Source organism: Pelodiscus sinensis, chromosome 15, assembly GCF_049634645.1.
Source record: "Pelodiscus sinensis isolate JC-2024 chromosome 15, ASM4963464v1, whole genome shotgun sequence".
In the NCBI taxonomy this organism is placed as follows: domain Eukaryota; kingdom Metazoa; phylum Chordata; order Testudines; family Trionychidae; genus Pelodiscus; species Pelodiscus sinensis.
The window spans coordinates 11,041,242-11,065,486 of record NC_134725.1 but is presented as its reverse complement, the minus strand read 5'-3'; the positions used below and the strand labels follow the sequence as shown (position 1 = coordinate 11,065,486).

At 50.6% G+C, this 24,245-nt stretch overlaps 1 protein-coding gene across 1 annotated transcript in view; it reads right to left on the bottom strand.

The window, feature by feature from the left end:
• Positions 1–24,245, bottom strand: part of KSR2 (kinase suppressor of ras 2) — a 327,890-nt gene that overhangs the window by 284,428 nt on the left and 19,217 nt on the right. Inside the window, exon 2 of the mRNA XM_014576141.2 lies at positions 4,613–4,753. Within this exon, the coding sequence (XP_014431627.2) occupies positions 4,613–4,753 (141 nt within the window). The remainder of the gene's footprint in view (positions 1–4,612; positions 4,754–24,245) is intronic.

Genomic DNA, 24,245 nt, shown 5'->3' with positions numbered 1-24,245 from the left:
CAGAGGGCGGGGGGACGGGAGAGAGTTCTTGGATTCTAGCAGGGCTCAGTGCCTTTTGCAAAGGGCTTCAGCACCTTACAGAATCATGCATTCAGCTCTGTCCTGGAGGCAGCAGCTGGTCCAACGGCATAGCCCTTTTGCTGTTCCACTTACACCACCTTGTTTCCTGGGGCTTCCTGCTTTGCTGGAGCTGCTGCACTCAAAAGGTGTGACGGGGACCTGAGGCTTTAGAAAGGGGGAGTGCCTGAGACAGCAGCAGCATGACCTTTGTCCTCACCCCACCAGAAGGAGAGGAAGCCCTGGGGCTGGGTAGGCAGAAGACAAGTGATCAAAGACCATAGAGCGGATGTGGAAGATAGGAATGTAATAGTGTAGGCGATTAACTGATTAACCGATAAGCAAAAGCTATACATTACAGGCATTTCCCACCCCCCTCTCCCCATCAGTACATTTTTCAGCAGGCTGCCAGCAGCCCGGCTCAGTCCTGGCACATGCTGGGTTAGTCCTGGCACATGCCCCGTTGCAGCTTCACATTTAAAGTGTATTAGGAGCCAGGCAGGCAGTCTGGCTGAGTTTTGGCTTGCACTAGGTCTGAAAACTTATGCCCCCAGTTCCTCCTGGTCAGGGGCTGCTGCCACCCCATACTGCTGCCTCTGTATCAGAGGCAACAGCACGTGGTGACATACAGCTGGTCTGTGAGGGGAGCTCCTGCCTGGCACCCCATGCTGCTGCCTCTAATACAGAGGCAGCTACACAGAGTAGTAGGGGACTCCTCGGGCGTGAGGCTGGAGCACACTGGCTGCCAATCCTACCTCCGATGACTATAGAATAGTCGACAAATCGATAAGAATTCATGAGGTTAATCAGCTATTCATTTAACTGATATTTAACATCCCTAGTGGAAGCAGAACTGTTTTACTATCAGAGGCCACTGACCCACTGAAAAAATCAGTCATGGGCCACACACAGCCTCGCAGAGGGGGCTCAGAAGCTCGGGGCTCCCTCTGCACGGGGGCGAGCCAGCACTCAGAGTTCCAACACAGGTGCCCTAAAGTATTTGGTTCCATCCAGGCAAGACAGGACAACTCTGGTTTTTAAGGATGCATCTGAAAGATGCACTCACAGGGTATGTCTACACTACAAAGTTAATTCGAACTAACAGACGTTAGTTTGAATTAACTTTAATAGGCGCTACACACGCGAACCGCTAGTTCGAACTTAATTCGAACTAGCGGAGCGCTTAATTCGAACTAGGTAAACCTCATTCGATGAGGACTAATGCCTAGTTCGAATTAACTAGTTCGAATTAAGGGCTGTGTAGCCACTTAATTCGAACTAGTGAGAGGCTAGCCCTCCCCAGCTTGTCCTGGTGGCCACTCTGGGCACCACCACAGAAACTCTTCTGCCCCCATCCCGGCCCCGGAGCCCTTAAAGGACCCAGCCAGCAGACCCTGCACCTGGCACGGCTCGAGCCAGCCACCCGCTGCCACCCAGCCCTCCGCCTCTTCCTGGGACCAGGCTGGTGGCTCCTGGGAACCTGCCCGGATACGCAAGAGGCGGGCGCCCGCCTGGTCTAGTGCGGACATCGTGGACCTCATCCACGACCTCCGCAGTAGGCACAGGAAAGTGGCTGTCTAGGGCAGGAGAGCTGCCAGCCTGGCCACCCAGGAGCAGGTTTGCATGAAAATCAAGATGGTCCACTGAAACCCCCGACCCTGAGCCCTCAGCTTAGAACAGCCATACTGGGTCAGACCAAAGGTCCATCAAGACCAGTAGCCTGTCTGCCGACAGCGGCAAACCCTAGGTACCCTGGAGGGGATGGACCAAAGACAGTGACCAAGCCATTTGTCTCGTGCCATCCCTCTCCAGCCTTCCACAAACAGAGGCCAGGGACACCATTTCTACCCCCTGGCTAATAGCACTCCATGGACCCAACCTCCATGACTTTATCTAACTTCTCTTTAAACTCTGTTCTAGTTCTAGCCTTCACAGCCTCATGCAGCAAGGAGTTCCACAGGTTGACTATTTGCTTTGTGAAGAAGAACTTTCTGTTGTTAGTTTGAAGCCTACTATCCATTCATTTCATTTGGTGTCCTTTAGTCCTTCTATCATGGGAACTAATGAAGAACTTTTCTTTATGCACCCTCTCCACACCACTCATGCTTTTATAGACCTCTATCATATCCCCCCTCAGTCTCCTCTTTTCTAAGCTGAAAAGTCCCAGTCTCTTTAGCTTCTCTTCATATGGGACCTGTTCCAAACCCCTCATCATTGTAGTTGCCCTCCCCTCTCCCACCCTCTCTCTTCCCCTCTCCCACCTCCTTTTCCAGTCTCCCTGAGTTTTGTTCAATAAAGAGAGTTTCTATTTTTGAACACACGTGTCCTTTATTTTGTACATCAGGAAGGGGGGCTAGGGAGGGGTAAGTGGAAGGAGTTGAGGGAGGAATGGGGTACGAGCCGCCAATGGAGAGGACTGGGGTGGCTCTGCGGGCTCCTCAGGGTGGAAGCTCTCCTGAAGCCCCTTGATTGACCCCCCCTCCGGATGGCAGCCTGCGGCAAGTGCAGCTGGGCTGATGGCCGAGTGCTGTGATGTGCCGAGTGTGGGCACTCAGGGCACTCCAAGCCAGGACTGGTTTGCAAGCGGGGCACCCCTGAGAACTGTCTGTCCGGGGTGGGGATCGGGTCCCTTTAAGCACAGCCCTCGGCTAGCCTGAGGCAGCAGCTCCACGCTCTAAGTCCTAATCTGATGCCCTGCCGGCACTGCTTCCGGCCATCCTTAACCCCGGTTCAGGGTCCACTCAGTGTGGACATGCTAGTTCGAATTAGCAAAATGCTAATTCGAACTAGTTTTTAAGTCTAGATGCGCTAATTCGAATTAGCTTAGTTCGAATTAACTAATTTAACTAAGTTAGTTCGAATTAGTGCTGTAGTGTAGACATACCCACAGGGAGCTTCTATAATATGTCTACAACTTGCGCTGTATCGTTCAGCCCCAAGTAACAGAGCTCAATGCAGGAATGGCTGGCTGATGTCCTCGAACTCGGGCTATGCAGGAGGCCACATGGCTCAACCATGATGGCCCCCTCTGGCGATAAGCTCCAGGAAACTGCTCTAAGCAATGGCGGCTCACCACTCCAGGAAGACAAAGCATGGCATTAGCCCCACTGTGATTTCAGACTGTGCTTTTCCTGAGCCTAGACCAGGCATGTCCAAAGTCCGGCCCACAGGCCAATTGCGGCCCGTGTTCCGGTTTAATACGGCCCCCCAGGTAATTTGGCAATATCTATCTTTTATGGCCCCCAACGAATCCATATGTATTGAGATGAATACATTGTAAAATCTCAGTTAATGTCAGTTGGTCTAAATCAGTTATAAATATATCTGGACACAACATGTATACTTGGTGTTATGTTCCTGTTCCTATTTTTTGAACTTAAAAGTTGACAGACAACCTTTATTGCCAATAATATGTAATGTACTTTACAATGTTCCTGACATATTTCAGCTTCCTGGATGTTTTTTTTATCTGGCCTTCAGATATGAAAGGCAGAGTGATTTAACACCTGTTTAGATTTGTCATCCATGTGAAGAAATGAAAAGTATGCCGTTTGCAATAAACTTTGCATAAAATAGTTAATTTGCATTTAATTTTAATGGTTCAAAGAATGTCAGGCAAAATGGTCGGCCCTCACGCATGTTCACTTCATCAAATCTGGCCCTCTTTGAAAAAAATTTGGACACCCCTGGCCTAGACCTTCCTAACTGCTGCTCAGTGACATTTTCCAAGCATGCACGGGCGCTGGCTGGTGGGAATGCCAGCAGGAGGCAACGTGCCCACGCTACCTCTGGTTGAACTAACAAGCTGAAAACAGAAGTAGTCACACAGCAGCAGAAGCCTGGGAGAGGCGAGCTGCCATGTGTACATACATATGATTTCAGAGGGGATCGTCCTGGGCTGCCTAACTCATCTCATCACTCATGCTGCCACGGCGAGCTCCATCAGAGCGAACACAGGCAAGCAGCCCCCTAGGCAGTCCAACAAGGAGGCCTTAAGGGGCATTTCCACCTCACCGAATGTGACAGGCTTGTCCGTGGGGAGGAGAAAGAGTGTCAGGGCATGCAGCACGGGGAACGCTATGGCCTAGGACAGGGGCTGAGTTTGGGCTTTTCCACAATATGTTGGGATTTTTTTAACCTCTCTGCTGAGCTCAATGCCAGGAGCTACTCTTCCCCCTGAGACCAGGCTGTGCCCAGCGGGAGCACTGGCTCCTGCTGTGCTCTGAGAACAAGGCCCTTTAGGAGACCATGCGAGTCGCCTGCACCCTTGTGGTTGGAGAGTGATCCCACTCCATCCCGGGACTCTGCACTTGGGATACATAGGAAGCCAGAAACCCTGCTCCGAGGATGAAGGTGACAGCGGGACGGCTGGCTCAAAGCGAGGATCTAAGGGGAGGCAGGGCTTGGCACACAGGGATCCAGGAGGGGTTGGGGGAGCTCAGGAAAGCAGGGACAGAGGCACCAGTGAGGCAGTGGACGGAGGGAACTGCATGGTGCTTGCAGGGAAGGCAAGAGGCAGGAGCTCCAGACCGACGGCTCCGTGCACGCTCCTTACCTCCATGACCTCCTTGCGGATGTCCACGATGCGGAACCAGTGCAGGAGCTGAGGGAAGCCCTCCAGCTTGGCATTGCGCTCCTGCAGCGCCACCTTCCTCTTGCATGAGAGCTGGCGGCTGAAGTACTTGACCAGCTTGCTCTGGAAGAAAAGGGAAGAGGCATTTCACAGCAGCTGGCACACAGCAAGCGGACACACTCTACCCTGTACCCCGAAGCCCCCGCGGGCCCTGTCTGCAGACAAAGGGCAACCAATTACTCAACACGGAAGAGTTTCGACATTGCACCCTTCACCTGCCAGCTAACCTCCCAAGGGATTGCTAATTTGCATAACACTCTAGAGATTTGCATTTTACAGGCACAACCCCATCAAAAGCCCCACAGCTCTGCGGGAACAAAACCCCGGCAGGAGAGAGAATGGCACCTGCCGCTAGAGAGGTCAGAGGCTTTAACTGCTAGACATGCTGCAACACCCACAGTCACACTGGCTTGCGTCTTACTCCACAAGCGGCCCTGCTGAAGTTGAGGCACGGTTCGCAGAACTTCTCAACATCACTCACAGCCAGCTCCTAAGTGGCTCATGCCACATTTCCAATATTGTTCCTGGTTCTGCCTGGTCCCAAGAAGAGGTAGCAGAAGGGGAAGTGCTGGTTTGCTCTTCCCCTTGCTTAGCACTCTGTTCCAGAAATGCCAGCTCCATGCTGCTGTTCTTGGAAAGGCCCCTGCATTCAGCAAAGCCGGTGGATAACTTGTGTGCCTCCAAGTTGGTAGGATGGGAACCCAGGGCTGTCCACTGGCAAGTCAGGGATCCAAACCCTCCACTTCCTCTGTTAGCAGCTCTGCAGTAGCATCTACGGATCTGAGGGAGCAGCCTGCCCCGTTCCCGGTTCGTAGGACAACAGTGCAAGGGATAGTGTGAATTCTGACTTGTGGAGGGAGCCAGACCTGCAGCCTCAGCGCAAGAGGCCAGCAGAGGGGTGAGGACAGAGAGCCGTGTCAGCCCACACCAGGTCACTCCTCTGTGGCACAGTATTCAGGGCAGCAAACAGCTCACCTCTCCCTCTGCCAGGGCCGACGTCTACAGTCAGTGCAGACACCATGACAAGTCTCCGCGGAGAGAGAGCATAGATGCATTTCATCACACACACGCATGCAAACCACAGAGGGTTTGAGGAAGTAGGGTGCCACCAGCCTCCCAGGTTAGAATTCAGCCCCACCTCCGCCTGGGTGTGGACAGGCAGAGGCCACCTTCAGAGCTGTGGTGCCCTCAGCGAGAGGCGTGAAGCTGTGACATCCAAAGACGAGAGCTGGCATTTGGACATTCACTTTTCCATTGGGAACTGAGTGCCCAGTGCCATCAGAAGCTTTGAAAACCTGCCCAACAGGTTCCCTTTGCAGCTCCATCCTTCCTGGAGAAAGCCCTGGAAAGGGGACATCTCAGCTCCCTGCCTTTCCTGGGGGGTGCTGAGCATTCCTACAAAAGTCCGCATGACTCCTGCCACATCTTCAACATTTCCCTTACGCACACTGCTGGCCCAGGCCAGAGCCCTCAGCACCTGGCAGGGGCAAGTCCTCAGAACAGTTTCATCACTGTTACCGTGAACAGAGCAGCAGGTCGTGCGAATCAAGGAACAGGTCCCTGCCACGTTCTGCCCCAGCCAGCTTTGGCGCAGTGCCTCTTGATCAGATCAAGGGGCCCGCTGTCAGGACCCCTGGTTTCTACTGCTGGCTCTGCCACACTGGGGGAGCTCAGCTCGGGAATGCTGCCTCAGATGAATGGGATAAACGTGCTCCCTTAGCAGTTACCTGCCGCCAGGTCAGGTGCCATTCTGGCATTCAGGCTGCAGAGGACTGGGGTAGGCGTTTGGCGTCGATGCACAGACAGACCTACATTTCTCCTCACTAGGCACACTTCCAACTATAGGTTGAACATCTCTTATCCTGGATTCTCAGGTGTTGCTGGGCCAGAGAGCCGCAAGAGCCCTGCAGCAGGGAGTGGAGCCAGGAGCCCAGGCCAAGGCTGCCCACGGAGCCGGAAGCCTGGCAGCCTAGGAGTGAACCCTCTGGAGCACTCTTAAGCCCAGGGGCATCAGAGTCCAGCTGTCTGCGGAGTTCCAGCAGCCTGGGGCTGGCCATGGAGCTGGGAGCCCAGTGGCACTGGGGCAAGGGTCCTGACAATCTGTTGGCAGACCCCAGAAGAGCCCAGAGTCCAACAGCAGAGGAGCCAGAACTGATCTCTCCAGATCCCGCAAACTCCCTCCTTCAGGACCAGTCAGGTCATGAGGGTGCCAGACCAAGGAGGTCCAACCTGCAGGACCATCCATGTCAAATTGCAAAGCACTATTTGATGGGCATTTCACGACCATCGCTGACAATTGCAGCTCGCCATAGAGATGTTCAGATTCTGGACTGGAACGATGCAAAGCAGCTGGCCTGGTTACACTGAAACAGAGATTACAGGATGATCACTTAAGACCCAGAAAGAAACCTTCTGCCATTCTCTTTCCTTGCCCTTCAGCTTGGTAATTCTGTGCCACTTCGGTGCAACGCTAGGTGGCACTAGCCTACTGTGCGTGCCTGGTGGAAAATTTCCTGTTTCCACGGCATCCCCTGCTAGATGCATTTTTACTAATGTGACATACAGCGCGATGAAAAGTACCAGGATAAAACACATGGCATTTCTAAAAATAGTAAGTGACAGCCTGCTCCTACTGAAGTCACTGGTAGAGCTCCCTTTGGGTATGTCTACACTACCACCGTAGTTCGAACTAGGGTGGTAGTGTAGACATACCCTTTGGCTTCAGAGTCTGACTGGCTACCCTTACATTGTGTCATAAGTGCTTGCCAGTGTAAAGGCTACACAACTGGACCACAGAAAGACGTGTTAACAGATGGGCACAGGTTAGAGACAGCAGAGATCAAAACAGCACCTCACAGCAGGGTGGGCAATAATTTTTGATGGGGAGGAGGGCCCCCCCAAGAATTTGGTAAGTGGTCAAGGGGCCCTCTCTTGTGTGATATTGATGGTGGAGGTACAGGCTCAGGGATGGAGGTTGGGTAAAGAAGGTAGGAGACTGGGGTGCACGAGTAGGTCTGGGAGGGAGTTTAGGTGAAGGAGGAGGTTGTGACCCGGGGGCTTGGGATTGGAGTGCAGGAGGAGAGCAGGATCAAGGAAGGGGTATGTGTACAGGGGAGGATTCTGACCTGGGGGAGGGATGCAGAAGGAGTGGAGAGTTTGGGGTGCAGGATAGGGGTTCAGAGGGTTTGGGCTGTGACCTGGAGCAGGGGGCAGGAGAGGATTCAAAGGGTTTTTAGGTGTGATCTGGAGTAGAGAGTTGGGGGGGGGGGGAGGGAGAGGGTAGGTGCAGGCTTTGCCTGGGGGGGCACTTAGCATGGAAAGCAGCAAGACTCTAAGCCAGGCTCTCTGCCTGTCATAGCCCCACATGCCTTGGCAGGGGAAAGCTTCACATGATGCCTCTGCCACAAGCACAGCACAGGCAGCTCCCATTGGCTGGAAAACAGCCAATGGGAGATGCAAGGAATGTGCTGGGACAGGGGCACCACATGGAGTTCCCCCCACCATGGGATTGTCCCCAGCGGCCAGCTGCTTTGAGTGTCATGTGGCACTGAGGCAGGAAGGGAGCCTGCCTGAGGGTCCCACTGGACTGTAGGACATTGGAGGCTCAAAGGATTGTAGTGGGCTGGATTGAAAGGCTTGGCAGCATTTTGCCCACCCCCACTTAAAGTTTTAGAGGGGTAGCCCAGTTAGTCTGTAACTGGAAAAATTTAAAAAAACAATGAATGGTCTAGCAGCGCCTTAAAGACTAACAAAACATGTAGATGGGATCATGAGCTTTTGTGGGTATAACTAAGGATGTTAAGTATCATGTAATTGACTAATCAGATTTTTGCATCGACTATTCGATTAGTCATTACAGTATTGCTGCCCCTTTGACACGCTGCTGTGGTGTTTCAAAGCGGGAGTGCTGCATGGTGTCCGGGGTCAGCTGGGGAATCACCAGCTGTTCCTGGGCTCCACAAAGCACCCCCTTCTTCTCCCTCACCCTTGCTGCCTCTATTTTACAGAGACAGCAAGGAGGTGGGGGGGAGCAACTAGTTGACTATCCTATCAACTATCCAATAAGCACTTGCCTATCAGTGAGTTGACTAGTCTTTAACATCCCTAGGTACAACCCACGTCTTCAGATGAATCTTAAAAGTGTTAGGGATTGTTCTAAATGGGCAATTGGCAAGGGTTAAGCAAAACACCCCAAGTAAACCCAACCAAAAAACCCCAACAAAATGTGTGCAGTGCCACTCACCTAACCCAGGGATTAGTAACGCTTAGCTCTGTTCCCCGTCACCTCCCTCTGGTTTGTTTTGTTCTCTCCTTATGGTCCCCGCTGTGCCCCAGGATTGACATGCACAAATTCTCATTGAGTCCCATCAAAGTCAAAGACAATGCATTGCCACGGGCCGGTTTTAGTAGATCATGATATGTACTGGAGGCCTCGCATGTTAGCTCTGAGACTCTCTTTTATTAACAACACCTAGCGTGGTTCTGGGAGCACAGCGAATGTAGTAGGAAAAGGATTGCACACACACATATGCACCAAAAAACTAAAGTTTTCAAAGTTATCAGTTGAAAGAAAACACAACTCAAAAGCCTAGTGTAATGCTTTGTTCATTTATTTTGTCCAGAGTGGTTTAGTTCTTTGGGGTTTTTTTGATGCCTCTGTAGCAAACAGCCGTTAGCACTGCTGTACCAGTGTGTGCCCTATGGGCCAATTTCACCATGCAACAGGGGTAGAACAAATGCAGTTTCAGCAACATAAACAGTAGGAAAACGTGGCCTAGCTCACACAAACACTGGGGCGGATGGGGGATAGAGGGAATTAAAAGACATTAAGAGCAGCGGTAGGGGGTGAAAAGGAGACACAACACATTGCTTTCCCAACTTGCCTAATGAGGCCTCTCCCATGCTCTGCCTCTGGTAAGCCCCTTCCTCCTGGCACCTGGAGGCTGAGGCAGGCAGGCAGGGGGCCATAGTGCATCTCAGGGGCTGCTCTGGTGGCCCAGTGCTGAGGCTGTACTCAGGCTGGGCTGAAGGCTTGGTGGGGTGTGTGGGGGGGGGGGGTGGATGCAGATGCCAGCGATGGCTGGGGCCATGCTGCCAAGCAGCCTTGGGCTCCAGGGCTGGGAAGCAGGGGCCAGTGGCCACAATGGGAGGGGGAGAGCAAGAGGCTGGGAGTGGCAGACACAGAAGTGAGGGGCCTCAGGCAGCAGAGGTGAGGCTGAGGAGCTAGTCATAATCTGCCTCTCCAAGTCTTGAGACAACAGGTGCAGCACTCTCCTAGCAAGTCTTTAAAAGGGAGGCTTTCTGCTGTGAAGTGATTTGCTCACTCCTCGCATGGGACAGTATTACTGGCCAGGGTGAGGGATGCAGTGAAACTAGGCTGCCAGGATCCTAGCTGAGGACTGAATCTTATTTTGTAGTTGTTGCCTTAAATAGGAGTAGACAGGGACGTCCTAAGCCTGGGACCAAGGTGACGATTTGGGGAAAGCGAGCTGTCGAACAGGAGCCTAGATCCTATCATTACAACCCACCCTCAACCTACACATCTGCAGTAAAGCTACCGAAGTCAGTGGATTTACCCACTCGGGGAATCCAGCTTGGGAGACAGAGGGTGCCTGCCATGACGCTCCAACCACAAGGCTGTCTTGGTCTCCAGTCTCCCTCGCTGACCCATTTAAGGAAAGAGAGGGAGATTCTGTCTCTCTATCTGAGCTTTGTCTGGCAGAGCCGTAATGGGGACCACACTGTTATCAGACAAGGAAACTAGGCTAGGGGGCTGTAAGGGGTATCACACATCCACATCCCCTCCTAGCACCACTAGAACTTATTCACCATGGCAACCGGCCTGGGCAGGGGTCCTTAGCAAAATGCAGGGAACCTCACAACTCTGTTTTAGGGTTCAGCAGAGCCACTAGGCCAAAGCATGCCCCCTGTGTGCTCACTTTATAGTGCTCCTCATGCAATGACAGAGGGGAGGGCATTCTATGGATACCCTTTTCCCAGCATGTGGAAGGAGCAGGAGATATGTCACCAGTGTCTCTGCAGAACTATTCCCACCTCAGCCTCGATGGGATCATCTGACCTCTCTCAAGTTCCACATCCCAGAAATGTGTTTTGAAACAAGTCTGGTGGAAGCGAGTTCTATTACCAGCATCCCACCAGTAACAGGACAGGTATTGGTGAGGGAGAAGACTGGCTCCTAAAGGCACTTCCAATCCCTACTTTGCCAGGCTGACTTTTCCCCATGTTTGATCTCAGCCCAGACAGGTGCTTATTAAGCCTTGCCAGGGCCAAGTGCCTTGACCTGTCTGTAAGTCATCAGCATTTAAGAACTGGGACCTCCACCCTGCAGCCAGTCTTCATAGACCTAGGTCTCCTTTTTGCTACTGCTGGAGTCAATTGGCCATTGAGTCAGTGGAAGCTCAGGAAGTTCCACTGCTATTGCTGTGGAACTGGGCACCAAGGACTGAGTGCTCAAACCCACACCCCTCCCAGGCCTGGGACCAGCCTACCTTTCTCCCCATATCATATGGCCACAGCTGTGGTCAGCAGGGGCTCCTGAGCTACAGTCCCCTCTCATTACAGAATAGAGGAAGCCCTTGACCTCATTCTTGGAGAGGACTCTGGAATCTGATCCTTGTCTTGGTGACCATGGGGACTTGGAGAGCGCTTCCCAGAAGGGCAGATGAAAAGGAATGGAGTTCCCATTAAAATAATCTCTGAAATACTGCTGGGGTTTTACTGTGTAGCTGACTATGTGTTAGGTCTCTGAGACCTTTGGATGGACTTTTTTATTTTAAATCTACACCCATAAATAAGTAGTATGATGACTCCCACTTACCAACATCAATAGGGAAATGAGTTGCAGACTTGGGTTCTAAGTGGGTGAAAATTCAGCCAGGGGATTTATAGTTAAAAAAAAAAAAGGCTGGTGTTTCCAAACTCTTGCTTTATTTCCACCAGTCTGACACCTGTTCCCAAAGCAGCAGAAGCCAGCACATGTGCAGCCGTGTGAGCTGCTGTTAGTTTTATTGATTTCTATCGCACCTACTGTCCTCACTTCTACATGGATCAGTTACAGACAACTGATACCCCAAATCAAGGACAGATCCTTTATGCAAAAGAAATGTGCCTTGCCCCATTTCTTAAAAGGGTCTAAGAGTAGTTAGGCTGAGGCATACAAGGGCACTGAAAGCTAGAGGTGCCTGCTTCTCCCCCCCCCCTCCGCCCCATCCCTTTGAGTTTAGAGCCCCTTTAAAATCGTCAGAGTTCAAAAAAAGTGGAGGGAGAGAGGTGAGAAGGAACTCAGCCATTTGAGTTATTTTCACAAGGCCTTTTTCCTGAAAGGCACACACTTGAACGCTAGTTGGTTTCTGTTATAATTAGCGTCAGGTATGTCATCGGACCAAGCTTTGCGGTTTTACAGTCTTTTATAAAAAATCATTTCCCATCGTGGTGCTCTGGGAGACCACCCAGCACAGTGTTGGTGTTACACTAGCCCCGAGAGGCCCAAACAAAATCAGAATCCCATTGCACTAGGTGATCGGTGTCCCTGGGACGCTCGGGTGTTCCCATCAGACAGTGTCCTTCTGACATTTTACAAACCCCCTAGAATCAGTGAGACTGACAACACCCAAAGGGCACAGTCCACTCAATCACAAGTGAGAGAGATCGTTTCACTGTCTAATTGCCTGCAAAGCTAGAAATCACAGCTGTTGCTTGTAAGAGAAGGTAAAAAGACATCCTGACCTAGATAGGAGATTTTAACTTGATGACGCCTCTTGAAATGCCTCTTACTCTTACAGACAAATGCTTCTTCTTTTTTTTTTTTTTTAAAAGACTTTTGTAAAGGATAAACATTATATGTAGGGTGGTTGTTCTGGACAAGGACTTGCACTTTGCATCATCATTTACTGATCAGGCTCTCTGCTGCAGTTCTCTCTGACAGCCTGTGTAAGCAGGGTGCTGACTAAACCTGAGCCATCTGAGGACATTCCTGTCCCGCCCCCCCATGCTTTATGAAAATTGGCATATGACTATGAATATGCATAACTCAAAGATGCTTTATGTAAAGCAGGTCATGTAACACAACATTTTTAAAGTTACAAGCTGCTGAAACTATATCCTATTTTTGTGCATGTATGTGAAGTTAGAAATATGAACTATGAATCTGTTTTTAGTTCTAAATGTGCTAATGAGTCCGATTAGTGATACTTTGGGAACTTAATGGCTCAGCAGTCAAACCAACCACCCATGAATGGCTTTATTTTTCCTGAAAGCCCAAACTGTGGTTGGTCCCAGAAAGACATGGTACCATGCCTGGTAATGGAATCCATCTTGCATGTGGTATTTTTCCATGGGGATGGGGAATGCCTAACAAAGAGTTCCTGCCCTGGGGGAAAGTCTATTTAAGGAATGGAAAGTAATCAGTCTTGTCTTCAGCTGGTCTTTAAACTGCCTTGCCCAACCTCTTTGTTCTCTGAAAACAAAGAACTCTAAAGAATCCTGAAAAGCTGTAGACCCAGGCCAAAGTAAGGATCAACTCTGACTTGAAGCATTTTACCTGAAATAAGAACATTTTAGGATAAAAAATTTCATGTAACAAGTTTCTTAGGCTATGTCTACACAACAATATTATTTCAAAATAACATCGTCCGCATCTACACAGCCAGCAGTTGTTTTGACACAATATCTAACTACTGTCAAGCTGGGGGAGTTCTTACTCCAGCTCCTTTAGCCTTCATTTTATGAGGAGAAAGGGAAGTCAGAGGAAGACTGCTGTATTTTGAAATAAATGCCGTGTAGACAGCACCAAAACTCAAAATAAGCTATTTCAAAATAAGCTCTGCAATTGATATAGCTCAATTTGCATAGCGTATTTCAAGTTAAGTGCTGCTGTGTAGACGCACCCTTAGGCTGTGTCAACACTGGCATGATCTTGCGCAAAAGTGGCCGCTTGCTGCCTGTCTACACTGGCCACGTGTTCCTGCGCAAGTAAACTAACGTTCTAATGTATGAAATAAGGGCTTCTTGCATGAGAACTCTGACACTCCCGCTCCGGAAGAAGCCCTCTTGCGCAAGAGCTCTTCCAGAAGAGGCCAGTGTAGACAGGCACCATGAATTTCTTGCGCAAGAAAGCCCGATGGTTAAAATGGCCATCAGAGCTTTCTTGCACAAGAGAGCGTCTACACTGGCATGGATGCTCTTGTGCAAAAGCACATGCCAGAGTAGATGCTCTCTTCTGGAAGAGTTTTTGCAGAAGAACTCTTCTGCAGAGTTTTTGCGTGAGAACGGACCAGTGTGGACGTAGCCTTAGTGTATTAAAATTAGCTGGAGTCTTTTATTTATTTTAACTTAGAATCATAGAATCCTACAGCTGGAAGAGACCTCAGGAGGTCATCGAGTCCAATCTCCTGCCCAAAGCAGGACCAACTCTAACTAAATCATCCCCGCTAGGACTTTGTCAAGCCGAGACTTGAAAATCTCTAGGGATGGAGATTCTACCACCTCCCTAGGTAACCCATTCCAGTGCTTCCTCCTCCTCCTAAGGAAATAGCTTTTCCTAATATCCAACCTAGACCTCCCCCACTGTAACTGGAGACCGTTGCTCCTCGTTTTGTCATCTGTCACTACAGGCAGTCCCCGGGTTACGTACAAGATAGGGACTGTAGGTTTGTTCTTAAGTTGAATCTGTATGTAAGTCGGAACTGGCGTCCAGATTCAGCCGCTGCTGAAACTGACGAGCGGCTGACTACAGGAAGCCCAAGGCAAAGTTGCTCTGCCCTGGGCTTCCTGGAATCAGCCGCTGATCAGTTTCAACAGCGGCTGAATTTGGACGCCTGGGACAGAGCAGCTGGGGCGCTGCCAGGTAGGTCCCCGCAGCGCCGCACCTCAGCGCTGCGGGGACCAACCCAGCAGCACCCCAGCTGCTCTACCCCAGGTGTCCCCAAGTCAGCCGCTGATCAGTTTCAGCAGCGGCTGACTTGGCGATGCCTGGGGTAGAGCAGCTGGGGTGTTGCCGGGTTGGTCCAGTAGCGCCGAGGAGCGGCGCTGCGGGGACCAACCCAGCAGCGCCCCAGCTGCTCTACCCCAGGCGTCATCGGCGAGAAAAGCCTGGTCTGCTGGGGAAGGGAGGGTGCGCACTAGCTGCGCCCCCCCCGCCCAGCAGACCAGGGAGACGCGGGTGGCAGGACCGCCCAGACGCGCCACGGTCCCGCCCACATCCTCCGCGGCTTTCCTCCGCGTCTCTCTGGTCTGTTGGGGGGGGCTCCCCCCATCAAACCAGGGAGACGTGGAGCAGCAGACCAGGGAGATGCAGAGCAGCTTTTCTCGCCCCAGAGGATGCGGGTGGCGGGACCGCGGCACATCTGGGCGTCCCGCCGCTCCCGTCCTCCGGGGCAAGAAAAGCCCCGTTCGTAACTGCGGATCTGACATTAAGTCGGATCCGCATAACTCGGGGACTGCCCGTACTGCCTCTCTTCATCCTCTTTGGAACCTCCCCCCTTCAGTTAAAGACTGTTATCAAATCCCCCGTCACTCTTCACTTTTGCAGACTAAACAAGCCCAAATCCCTCAGCCTCTCCTTAGACATGTGTTCCAGCCCCCTAATCATTTTTGTTGCCTTCTGCTGGACCCTCTCCAATGCATCCATATCTCTTCTGTAATGGGGGCCCAGAACTGGACGCAGTACTCCAGATGCAGCCTCACCAGTGCCAAATGAAGGGGAACAATCACTTCTCTAGATCTGCTGGCAATGCTCCTCCTCATGCACCCTATTATACCATTAGCCTTCTTGGCTACAAGGGCACACTGTTGACTCATATACAGCTACTCATCCACTGGAATCCCCAGGTCCTTTTTTGCTGAACTGCTGCTTAGCCAGTCAGTCCCCAGACTGTAACAATTCTTGGGATTCTTCCTTCCCAGGTGCAGAACTCTGCTCTTGTCCTTGTTGAACCTCATCAGATTTCTTTTGTCTCAATCCCCTAATCCAGTGGTCTCCAACCTTTTTATACCCAAGATCACTTTTTAAATCTCAGCACAGGCAAAGATCTACCGCCCCGCGCCTTCCTTGAAGCCCTGTCCTTTCTATTCTCCTCCTGTCCATCACTTTCTATCCTCAGCCCTTACTTACACACTCTGATAAACAGTTTATTTTTAAATTATGCAATATGTAAAATTAAAATCACATGTTTATAGTTATGAAATAAACGGTCTGTTTTTTATTCATGCTATTTAAATCTAAAATGAAGCATTTAGAATTATACATTTTGTGGGGACAGTTCTGCGGCTGAGGGCAGGGGAGAGAGAACAGGGTGCTGGGAGGGCAGAGGACAGGGTTCTGCAGCAGGGGACAGAGTGCCAGTGGGGACAGAGTTTGGGGAGTGGGGACGGGAATAAGGACAGAGTTCTGTAGCTGGGGACAGGGGAGTGGGGACAGCGTTCTGTGGCTGGGGAGTGGAGAGTGGGGTGCCAAGGAGCAGAGAGTCCCCTGCATCTGCCTCCTCCCAGGATTCCTCCCCCAGAGGGAAACCAGAGCGTGCCTGCCCCGGGGCCAATCTCCGCCCCCACCCACAGCACAGGGAAGCCCCACATGCGCGCACCTGCCCCGGGGCCTACCCTCCCCGCGCGCGCCTCCCCTGGGGCTGACTCACCCCTCCTGTGCGGTGCAGGGAGCCGATGCTCCCTCCCGCAGTACACCTGGCAGAGCAGCTAGTGCACTTCCGGAATCACCGGAAGAGGCGCTAAGCTGCAGGACTTCTGTCCATCCCTGGGAAGCCAACACTACCTCCATTTTCACTTGAGGTAGGTAGTGGAGCTTCTTCAGGGTGGAAGGGAAATGGGGGTGGGGCAGACAGGACACCTCACGATCGACTGGTCGAGGCCTCGCGATTGACCAGTTGATCATGATCGACCTGTTGGTGACCACGGCTCTTAATCTGTCTAGGTCACTCTGGACCTTATCCTGCCCTCCAATGTATTTACCTCTCCCCCTAGCTTAGTGTCATCTGTGAACTTGCTGAGGGTGCAACCCATCCCCTCATCCAGGTCATTAATAAAGACGTTGAATAAAACCGGCCCTAGAACTGAACCTTGGGGCACTCTACTTGAAATCGGCCACCAACCAGACATCGAGTCGTTGATCACTACCCATTGAGCCTGATAAGTCTGGTCAAAAAGAGACCCTAATGGTCCAGTCAGCACTTCAGATGGGGCCATTAAAGGCCTGGTTGGGGTGGGGCTGGCAAGCTCCCTACCAGGCTCCACATGGCTTCTGGAAGTGACAACATGTCTCTCTGGCTCCTAGGCAGAGGGATGGCTGGGGAACTCTGTACATACTGTCCCTTCCCCATGCACCAGCTCCGCAGTCCTATTGGCCAAGAAACGCAGTCAATGGGAGCTGTTGGGGCAATGACTCTGGATGGAAGCAGCATACGTTGTGCCTTAGTCACTTGGCCATACCTCCACCTAGGAGCCAAGGGACATGTTGCCACTTCTGGGGAACCCCCAAAGTAAGGGACACCTTGATCCTGATCCCCACACCCTTTCCACACCTCAATTCTGGCCTCTCTCCCAGAGCCCACACCCCAACCCCTTCCCCAGCCTCAGCCCTGTGCCCTTTTCTGCAACCACACTCCTTCCTAGAGCCTGCACTCCACTCACACTCTATAGCTCAACATTTTATCAGTGCAGAACCCCTCTCACATTCTGAACCCCTTATTTCTGGCCTCACCCTAGGGCCCACACCACCAGTCCAGAGCCCATACTCCCTCCCCCATGCTCCAACCCCCTGTCTTAGCTCACAGACCCCTCCCCCCACATTTCAAACTCCCTCAGCTCCATCCCCTAGCAGAAGCCCCCTTGCCAACCCCCAAACTCTCATCTCTAGCTCCACCACATCATTTCTTCCCCGGTTTTTAACATGTAAGCATCTGCCTTGCCACAGCCTGGTGCTTTCCCACTCAACTGTTGGCTTACAGTCTTAGTTGCTTCCTCAATTACTTCTCATGAGGCAAGTCTTTTATTCCATCACATTTTCAGTGTGTTAGTGGTTCTCGGTGTGTGTTAGTGGGTAGGCACAAGCTGGAGATGTTCCATCCAACCGGCTTTGTTCTTCCTCAGTTGTTAAAACTGTACCAACTCAAGCCTTTGCAATGCTACAACAGTTTAAGAAATATGGCTTTAATCGTTTAGAACTGGACTTTTAAAAAAAATCCCCTCTTCTGGATGCGTCCTTTGCTTCTCTCGCTTTATTTTTCATCCATTCCCTCTCATCTCTTTTGGCTGAGCTTCTAATGTTCTTGTCTTTGTCCATATATTCCTGTTGGGCTACACTACAGGGTTTTTGCGCACAAACAGTAATTTTTGCATATAAACCCATGGAGCATCCACACCTTAAGCATGTTTTTGCTCAAGTAAATTTACTGTAAACCAAAAGAAGAGAGGGTGTTTTGTGCAGTAGGTAGTCCTCTTTCTACGAGGAATCATTCCTTTTTGCGCAAGAGTGCAACAGTGGGTTTTTGTGCAAAAAGAGCCAATCAGAAGAAGCGTAGGAGCTATTCACAGAATAGCCACCAGAGCAATCAGAGCTTTCTTTCGAGAGAGCATCCATGCAGTCTGGATGCTCTCTTGCACAAAAGCACATCCGCTTTTATAGTGTGGACGCGCTCTTGTGCAAGAAGTTTTTGCAGAAGATCTCTTCCACAAAAAGCTTCTTGCGCAAGAAGCCTACAGTGTAGACGTCGCCTTGCAGAATAGCTGTCTCATTCTTGCTGAATTCTCTTCTTTAATTCTTTCCTTTCTTCAACAGATCTCCATATATTTGGTCAGAGTTATTCTTCCTTCTTAGATCTTCTCACCACCGCTGTAGTTCCAGTTGCACCCTGTGACCCAAGGACCTCTTGATGCCAAGTGACAGAGGACAGAGGTACATAAAGGTTATAAAGATCCCTGAATTTGGTATCTACCTACTAATTTACCAAACAATGTCACTGTGAGATGTAGGTAGAGGAAATATGTGAACAGTTGTATGTGTGTGTGTGTCCAAGTGCGTGCATGCGCTCACTAGAAGATTTACCTGGCATTGCTCAGGTCCTTAACTCAAATAAGTTTTTTTTTTTTCATTTAAATCATTGTTCTGGGGTGGAGCCGGAGATGAGGGGTTCTGGAGAGTAGGCAGGCTGCCCCGGGGAGAGAAGACAACCACAGCCCTCTCTCGCTGTAGCTGCTTATAGCTAGGAGAGAAACACCTATCCACAGCTGCTGTAGTTGTAGCAGGCACAGCTAGGGCGGGGAGTGCGTGTCCCCTATCTGGGGGACAGACAAACAGGTACACAGACACACAAACTCTCTGAAATATATAGTAGATAGATGTGCCTTTTTCCACCCTTGCCCCTGCTGGCCCAATGGGGTTATAGCCGTCCCTATCTCTGGCCCCTTGCTATCGCTCCTGTAATTATTCTGGAGTATAACTACCAGTCTGTTTGTTCAAGAACTCTACCTAAATGGTAAGAACTAGGACCACCAAATTTGGTGTGCAGCTTCCTCTTACCCTAACTTAAAGCTAAGTCAGGGTTTGGTTGTTCCAGGACAATGGGATGTGCCTGGAATGGGACAGTGGAAAGAGAAGGGTCTGGCTCTGAGGTGCTCCAGTGGCAATTTAAAGGGCCCAAGGCTTCAGCCATCACCTCTGCTGAAGCAGCAGCTTGGAGAGCCCTTTTGAATCGCAGGGCCCCCAACTGCCTCCCCCTCCCACCTCCCATCCGCAGGCAAAGGGGCAACTGGCCCAAGTGTAAGCAAGTGGCTTTGTGACCAAGTCCTCGTCATAGCTCTCTGGCCTTTTGCCTTCAAATTACTGCAATGAATTCTCCGTGGGGGATGCCTGGAGGCTGGTCAGCCGACAGAGGCTGCAGCTGCTGCTGCTCACCCCACAATGCCCCTCATAAAGAGGGAGTAGCGCAAGGCCTATCCATTGACCCAGGGTGTAACAGGGCATGACTCGCCACCATGGGTGCCCCCTGCTGGGCACTCAGGAAATTAGCTTTTTGGTGCTGGAGCACCCCCTTCTGGCTGGTGTCTCACCCACTGTTACTTGTTGTTCTCCTCCATTCTATGTCAGGACCCACTTCCCGCCCAGACATGGCACCCTCCTACCTGAGTACTGCCCTATCACTGTGCACCCATGCTCTGGAGTCCTCCCCGTCTGGGAACTTCCAATCTCCTATACCCATCTTGCCTCAGTGACCCATGGCCAGTCTTCATCTGGCTCCTTACCTCAGGGGCAATCTGCAATCTGAAATGGCCATTCATCATTGGTAAGGGTTGTGGACCTGCTGCCTTTGCTTACCCTGGCTGCATCCCCACAGCTCTAGTACTCTGAGGCTTTGTTTCAGGCCCTGCAGCCTGGGAGCTTGCCTGCCCAGAGCTTCTCCAGCTCTGCCTGCCTGTCCCCCAGCCCTGCTCTAAGTCAGGAAGCATCTAGCTTCCACAGCAAGGCTGTGTCTAGACTGGCCAGTTTTTCCAGAAAATCAGCCACTTTTCCAGAGAAACTTGCCAGCTGTCTACACTGGCCGCTTGAATTTCCACAAAAGCACTGACTTCCTACTGTAAGAAATCAGTGCTGCTTGCGGAAATACTATGCTGCTCCCGTTCGGGCAAAAGTCCCATTTGCGCAAAACTTTTGCGCAAAAGGGCCAGTGTAGACAGCTCAGATTTGTTTTCTGCAAAAAAGCCCCAATGGCGAAAATGGCAATCGGGGCTTTTTTGTGCAAAAGTGCGTCTAGATTGGCCACGGACGCTTTTCCGCAAAAAGTGCTTTTGCGGAAAAGTGTCCGTGCCAATCTAGATGCTCTTTTCTGAAAATGCTTTTAATGGAAAACTTTTCTGTTAAAAGCATTTCCGGAAAATCATGCCAGTCTAGACGCAGCCCAAGAGTAAGAGGGTGTCTGTCTCCTCCCCTCCAGGAGCCTTTATTTATACGGCCCTCAGGCGGGCCCCAATTGGCTAATTCCTGCCACAGCTGCTGGATCCACCTCTCCAGCCCTCTTCCAAGGCTGGGTTTTAACCCTTAAAGGCCCAGTATGGGGCAGATGTCCCATCACACATTGCCTCATTTTTCCAAAGCGCGGCGCACTCTCAGCTCCCACAGAAGTCAGGCTTGGAAAGATCTCCCATGGCATCCTAGAGACAGGACATGACACCAGAGCATATCCGGGTGATGGCTCCCTGGGGTTACTGAGCTGCACAGGCTGGCTCTGTTCTATTGTGCCCACCTGTGTCTCTCAGTACCTGCACCACGTGACTGGAAGCCGGGGTTACATCCACTTCCAGAAGGGGAAGGGGACCAAGAAAATTAGCATGAATGGCGCAGATCCAAATGACAGAGCATTGCTAGGGTGTGATGCCTGCAGGGTGGTTGGCGGGTACCACAGGTCTGTCGGAAGGATGCCTGCCTCTGTCCAGCGCTGGGGAGACATTCCCTAACACAGCTCCCAAAGAAAGGCCTGATCCTCTTCTCCCTTATGTTAATGGAAGCGTTGCCATCAATTGCAATGGGCAAAGCAAACTAGCTTGTATGGGCTAATTACCATCAGTTCTATGGCGAAGCGTCTCTTCACTGTTGTAATAACCAGGTTCCTAAACTTTCCGGCTGCGTCTAGATTGGCATGATTATCCAGAAATGCTTTTATCGGAAAAGTTTTCCGTTAAAAGCATTTTCAGAACAGAGCGTCTAGATTGGCAGGACGCTTTTCCACAAAAGCACTTTTTGCAGAAAAGCGTCCGTGGCCAATCTAGACGCGCTTTTCCGCAAAAAAGCCCCGATCGCCATTTTCGCGATCGGTGCATTTTTTGCAGAAAACAAATCTGAGCTGTCTACACTGGCTCTTTTGCGCAAAAGCTTTGTTCAAAAGGGACTTTTGCCTGAATGGGAGGGCTGTGTCTAGATTGGCCAGTTTTTCCGGAAAATCAGCCACTTTTCCGGAAAAACTTGCCAGCTGTCTACACTGGCCGCTTGAATTTCCGCAAAAGCACTGACGATCTCATGTAAGATTGTCAGTGTTTTTGCGGAAATACTATGCTGCTCCCATTTGGGCAAAAGTGCTTTTGCGGAAAAGTATCCGTGCCAATCTAGATGCTCTGTTCCGAAAATGCTTTTAACAGAAAACTTTTCTGTTAAAAGCATTTCCAGAAAATCATGCCAGTCTAGACGTAGCTGAGCAGAATAGTATTTCCGCAAGAAGCACTGATTTCTTATAGTAGGAAGTCAGTGCTATTGTGGAAATTCAAGCAGCCAGTGTAGACAGCTGGAAAGTTTTTCCGGAAAAGTGGCTGATTTTCTGGAAAAACTGGCCACTCTAGACACAGCCTCCCTGTTTCGAGAACTGCCTAGAAGCAAAGCCATTCCTGGCCTTACAGGGAGCCCTCCTGCAGATGCCCTTGAACTGGTTCCACCCCTCCTTACATCTTTTTAATTTATGGGAAAGCTAAATCAATTAAACAATAGTTAAACCTGTTTAAATGTACCTCACTAGGAGTTGGCACTTGTTTAAGCAGATCAATTTAATTAAAATCAATTTAGTTAAACCCATGTACTTGTGTAGTAAGTGCCTCTCCCCTTCCCCCACTATTACAATTGGATAATTAAGACTCACTGTGTAGATCAATTAGATTAAAGTAATGCAAACAAAATTGCTAGTTGACTCATTGCACTGCTTTGAGCAAGGACCTGGGAGTTGGAACTCCGGGATCATATGCCCAACTCTTTGACTGACTGTATGTTCCTGCACAAGTCACTTTGAAGGGAACACCTACCCTACAGAAAAAGATCGAAGCTGCTAATGTTGATCTTCCAAGGTTCAAATTAGGGGATCTAGTGAAGATACACTAATTTGAACTGAAAGGGGTACTCTGGTCAATGCCAGTAGTCCTGCTTCCACGAGGAGTAAGGGGAGTCGAAGGGAGAGTGTTTTCCCTTCAACTTCCTGCAGTGTGGACAGCCCCAAAAGCTGAGTTAAGCTATTTTGACTTCAGCTATGCAATTAACATAGCTGAAATTGCGTATCTTAATTCAACCTTATCCTATAGTGTAGACATGCCCAACGGGGTCAGATTTTCAATAGGATTTGCATTTTAGGGGCCTGAATACCTTTGAAATCCTGCTCCGTAACAACTCTTGCGCTTTGGTTTCCCTGTCTGTTAAGTGTTGCCTACCCTCCCTCCCCAGAGCTAATGTTGGAATTTCATTACTATTTGTAAATTGCTTTAAGATGCTTGGTAGAGAAGTTCCCTACAAGTGCAAAGCAATATGATTCAGTGTTAAGGAGAGGTGCCGGTGCATGGGCAAAATGTTTATCAGTTACACAAGTTGACAGTCAGCTGCCAGAGGTTTGCCTGGGAAGTGTCACTTTCATTATTAGGCCTTCTTGCCTCATCAGCATTTGTTAATAGGCAGCAGCTGGTCTCCCAGCTGCAGAAAAAAAAAATTATGCATAGCAAAAATGCTCTGGCCGACACGCCAAAGGTACAGAAACTAAGAATAATTCTACCAAGATACATGCTGAGCTGAAAGGTGAGACCACTGCTTTCACGGATCTAGCAGATCAGTGCATGTTGGCCCCTTAATGATAATGAAAACAAGAAGCATCACATGGCAACCTCCATTGCCATAAAGTTTTAAAAGGCTGTCTGGAGAAGCTGCCAGGAATCCCCAGTACTCAGAGCCCTGGATGCATCCTTCACCTTGGGGGTGTTAGTCTGTGTAGACAGCTGGGGACAGGGGGGCAGTTCTGCTCAGCTCTCAGCTGAATTTCTTACCCAACCCAAAAGCAGCAGGGAGCACACAGCCTCTTCCTGCACTGGCATGGAGAAGAGAAGAGTTCCCCCTCCTCTCCCAGGCCTGACTGATGTGGTGATTGCTCCCCTTCCTTCAGCACGCTACTTCGCCCACTGTTTGCAGGCAACACAACTGGAAAGGTTAAGGGGATTTCCATCCTCACCTCCCCGCCCTCACTGAGAATTCCCCTTTGCAGAGAGCAGGCTCAGGGCTCAGGTCTCCCTCCTGGCACTTAGATCTGCCCCAGGGCCATGGCGAGGTTGTTCCAGGGCAGTTTCCACACACCTGCCCTGCGGTGCTGCGAAGTGGGCTCAACAGCGGCACGTTACACCGTCAGCAAAAGGCTGCGCCTTGTTCTGGGACCAGCTTCTGCGAACGCCCTGTGCAGCACACAGCCAGTCAGCAAGCTAGATTGGTGATAAAGCCAGTCTCCAGGGAGAGGGACAACAGCTGCACCTCTCTCAGAGCACCCTCTGCCAGCTAATCTATGGAGCTGGACTGACGTCAACTGCATTGGAAACAGCTTCCCTACCCTGACCTGCTTGGAGATTAAGATCAGGGGGCTGAATCAAACAAAATGAGCACGGAAAAATTTGCAAATAAACCACCTGTATGAGCACCGAGCTTAAGTAAATTAACCTCGCATTGGATTAGTCAGACCATGCAAATGCAGTGGAAATGTAATCCACCTTTGATAGCTCTCCAGCAATGTCTGGAGGTGGCCGT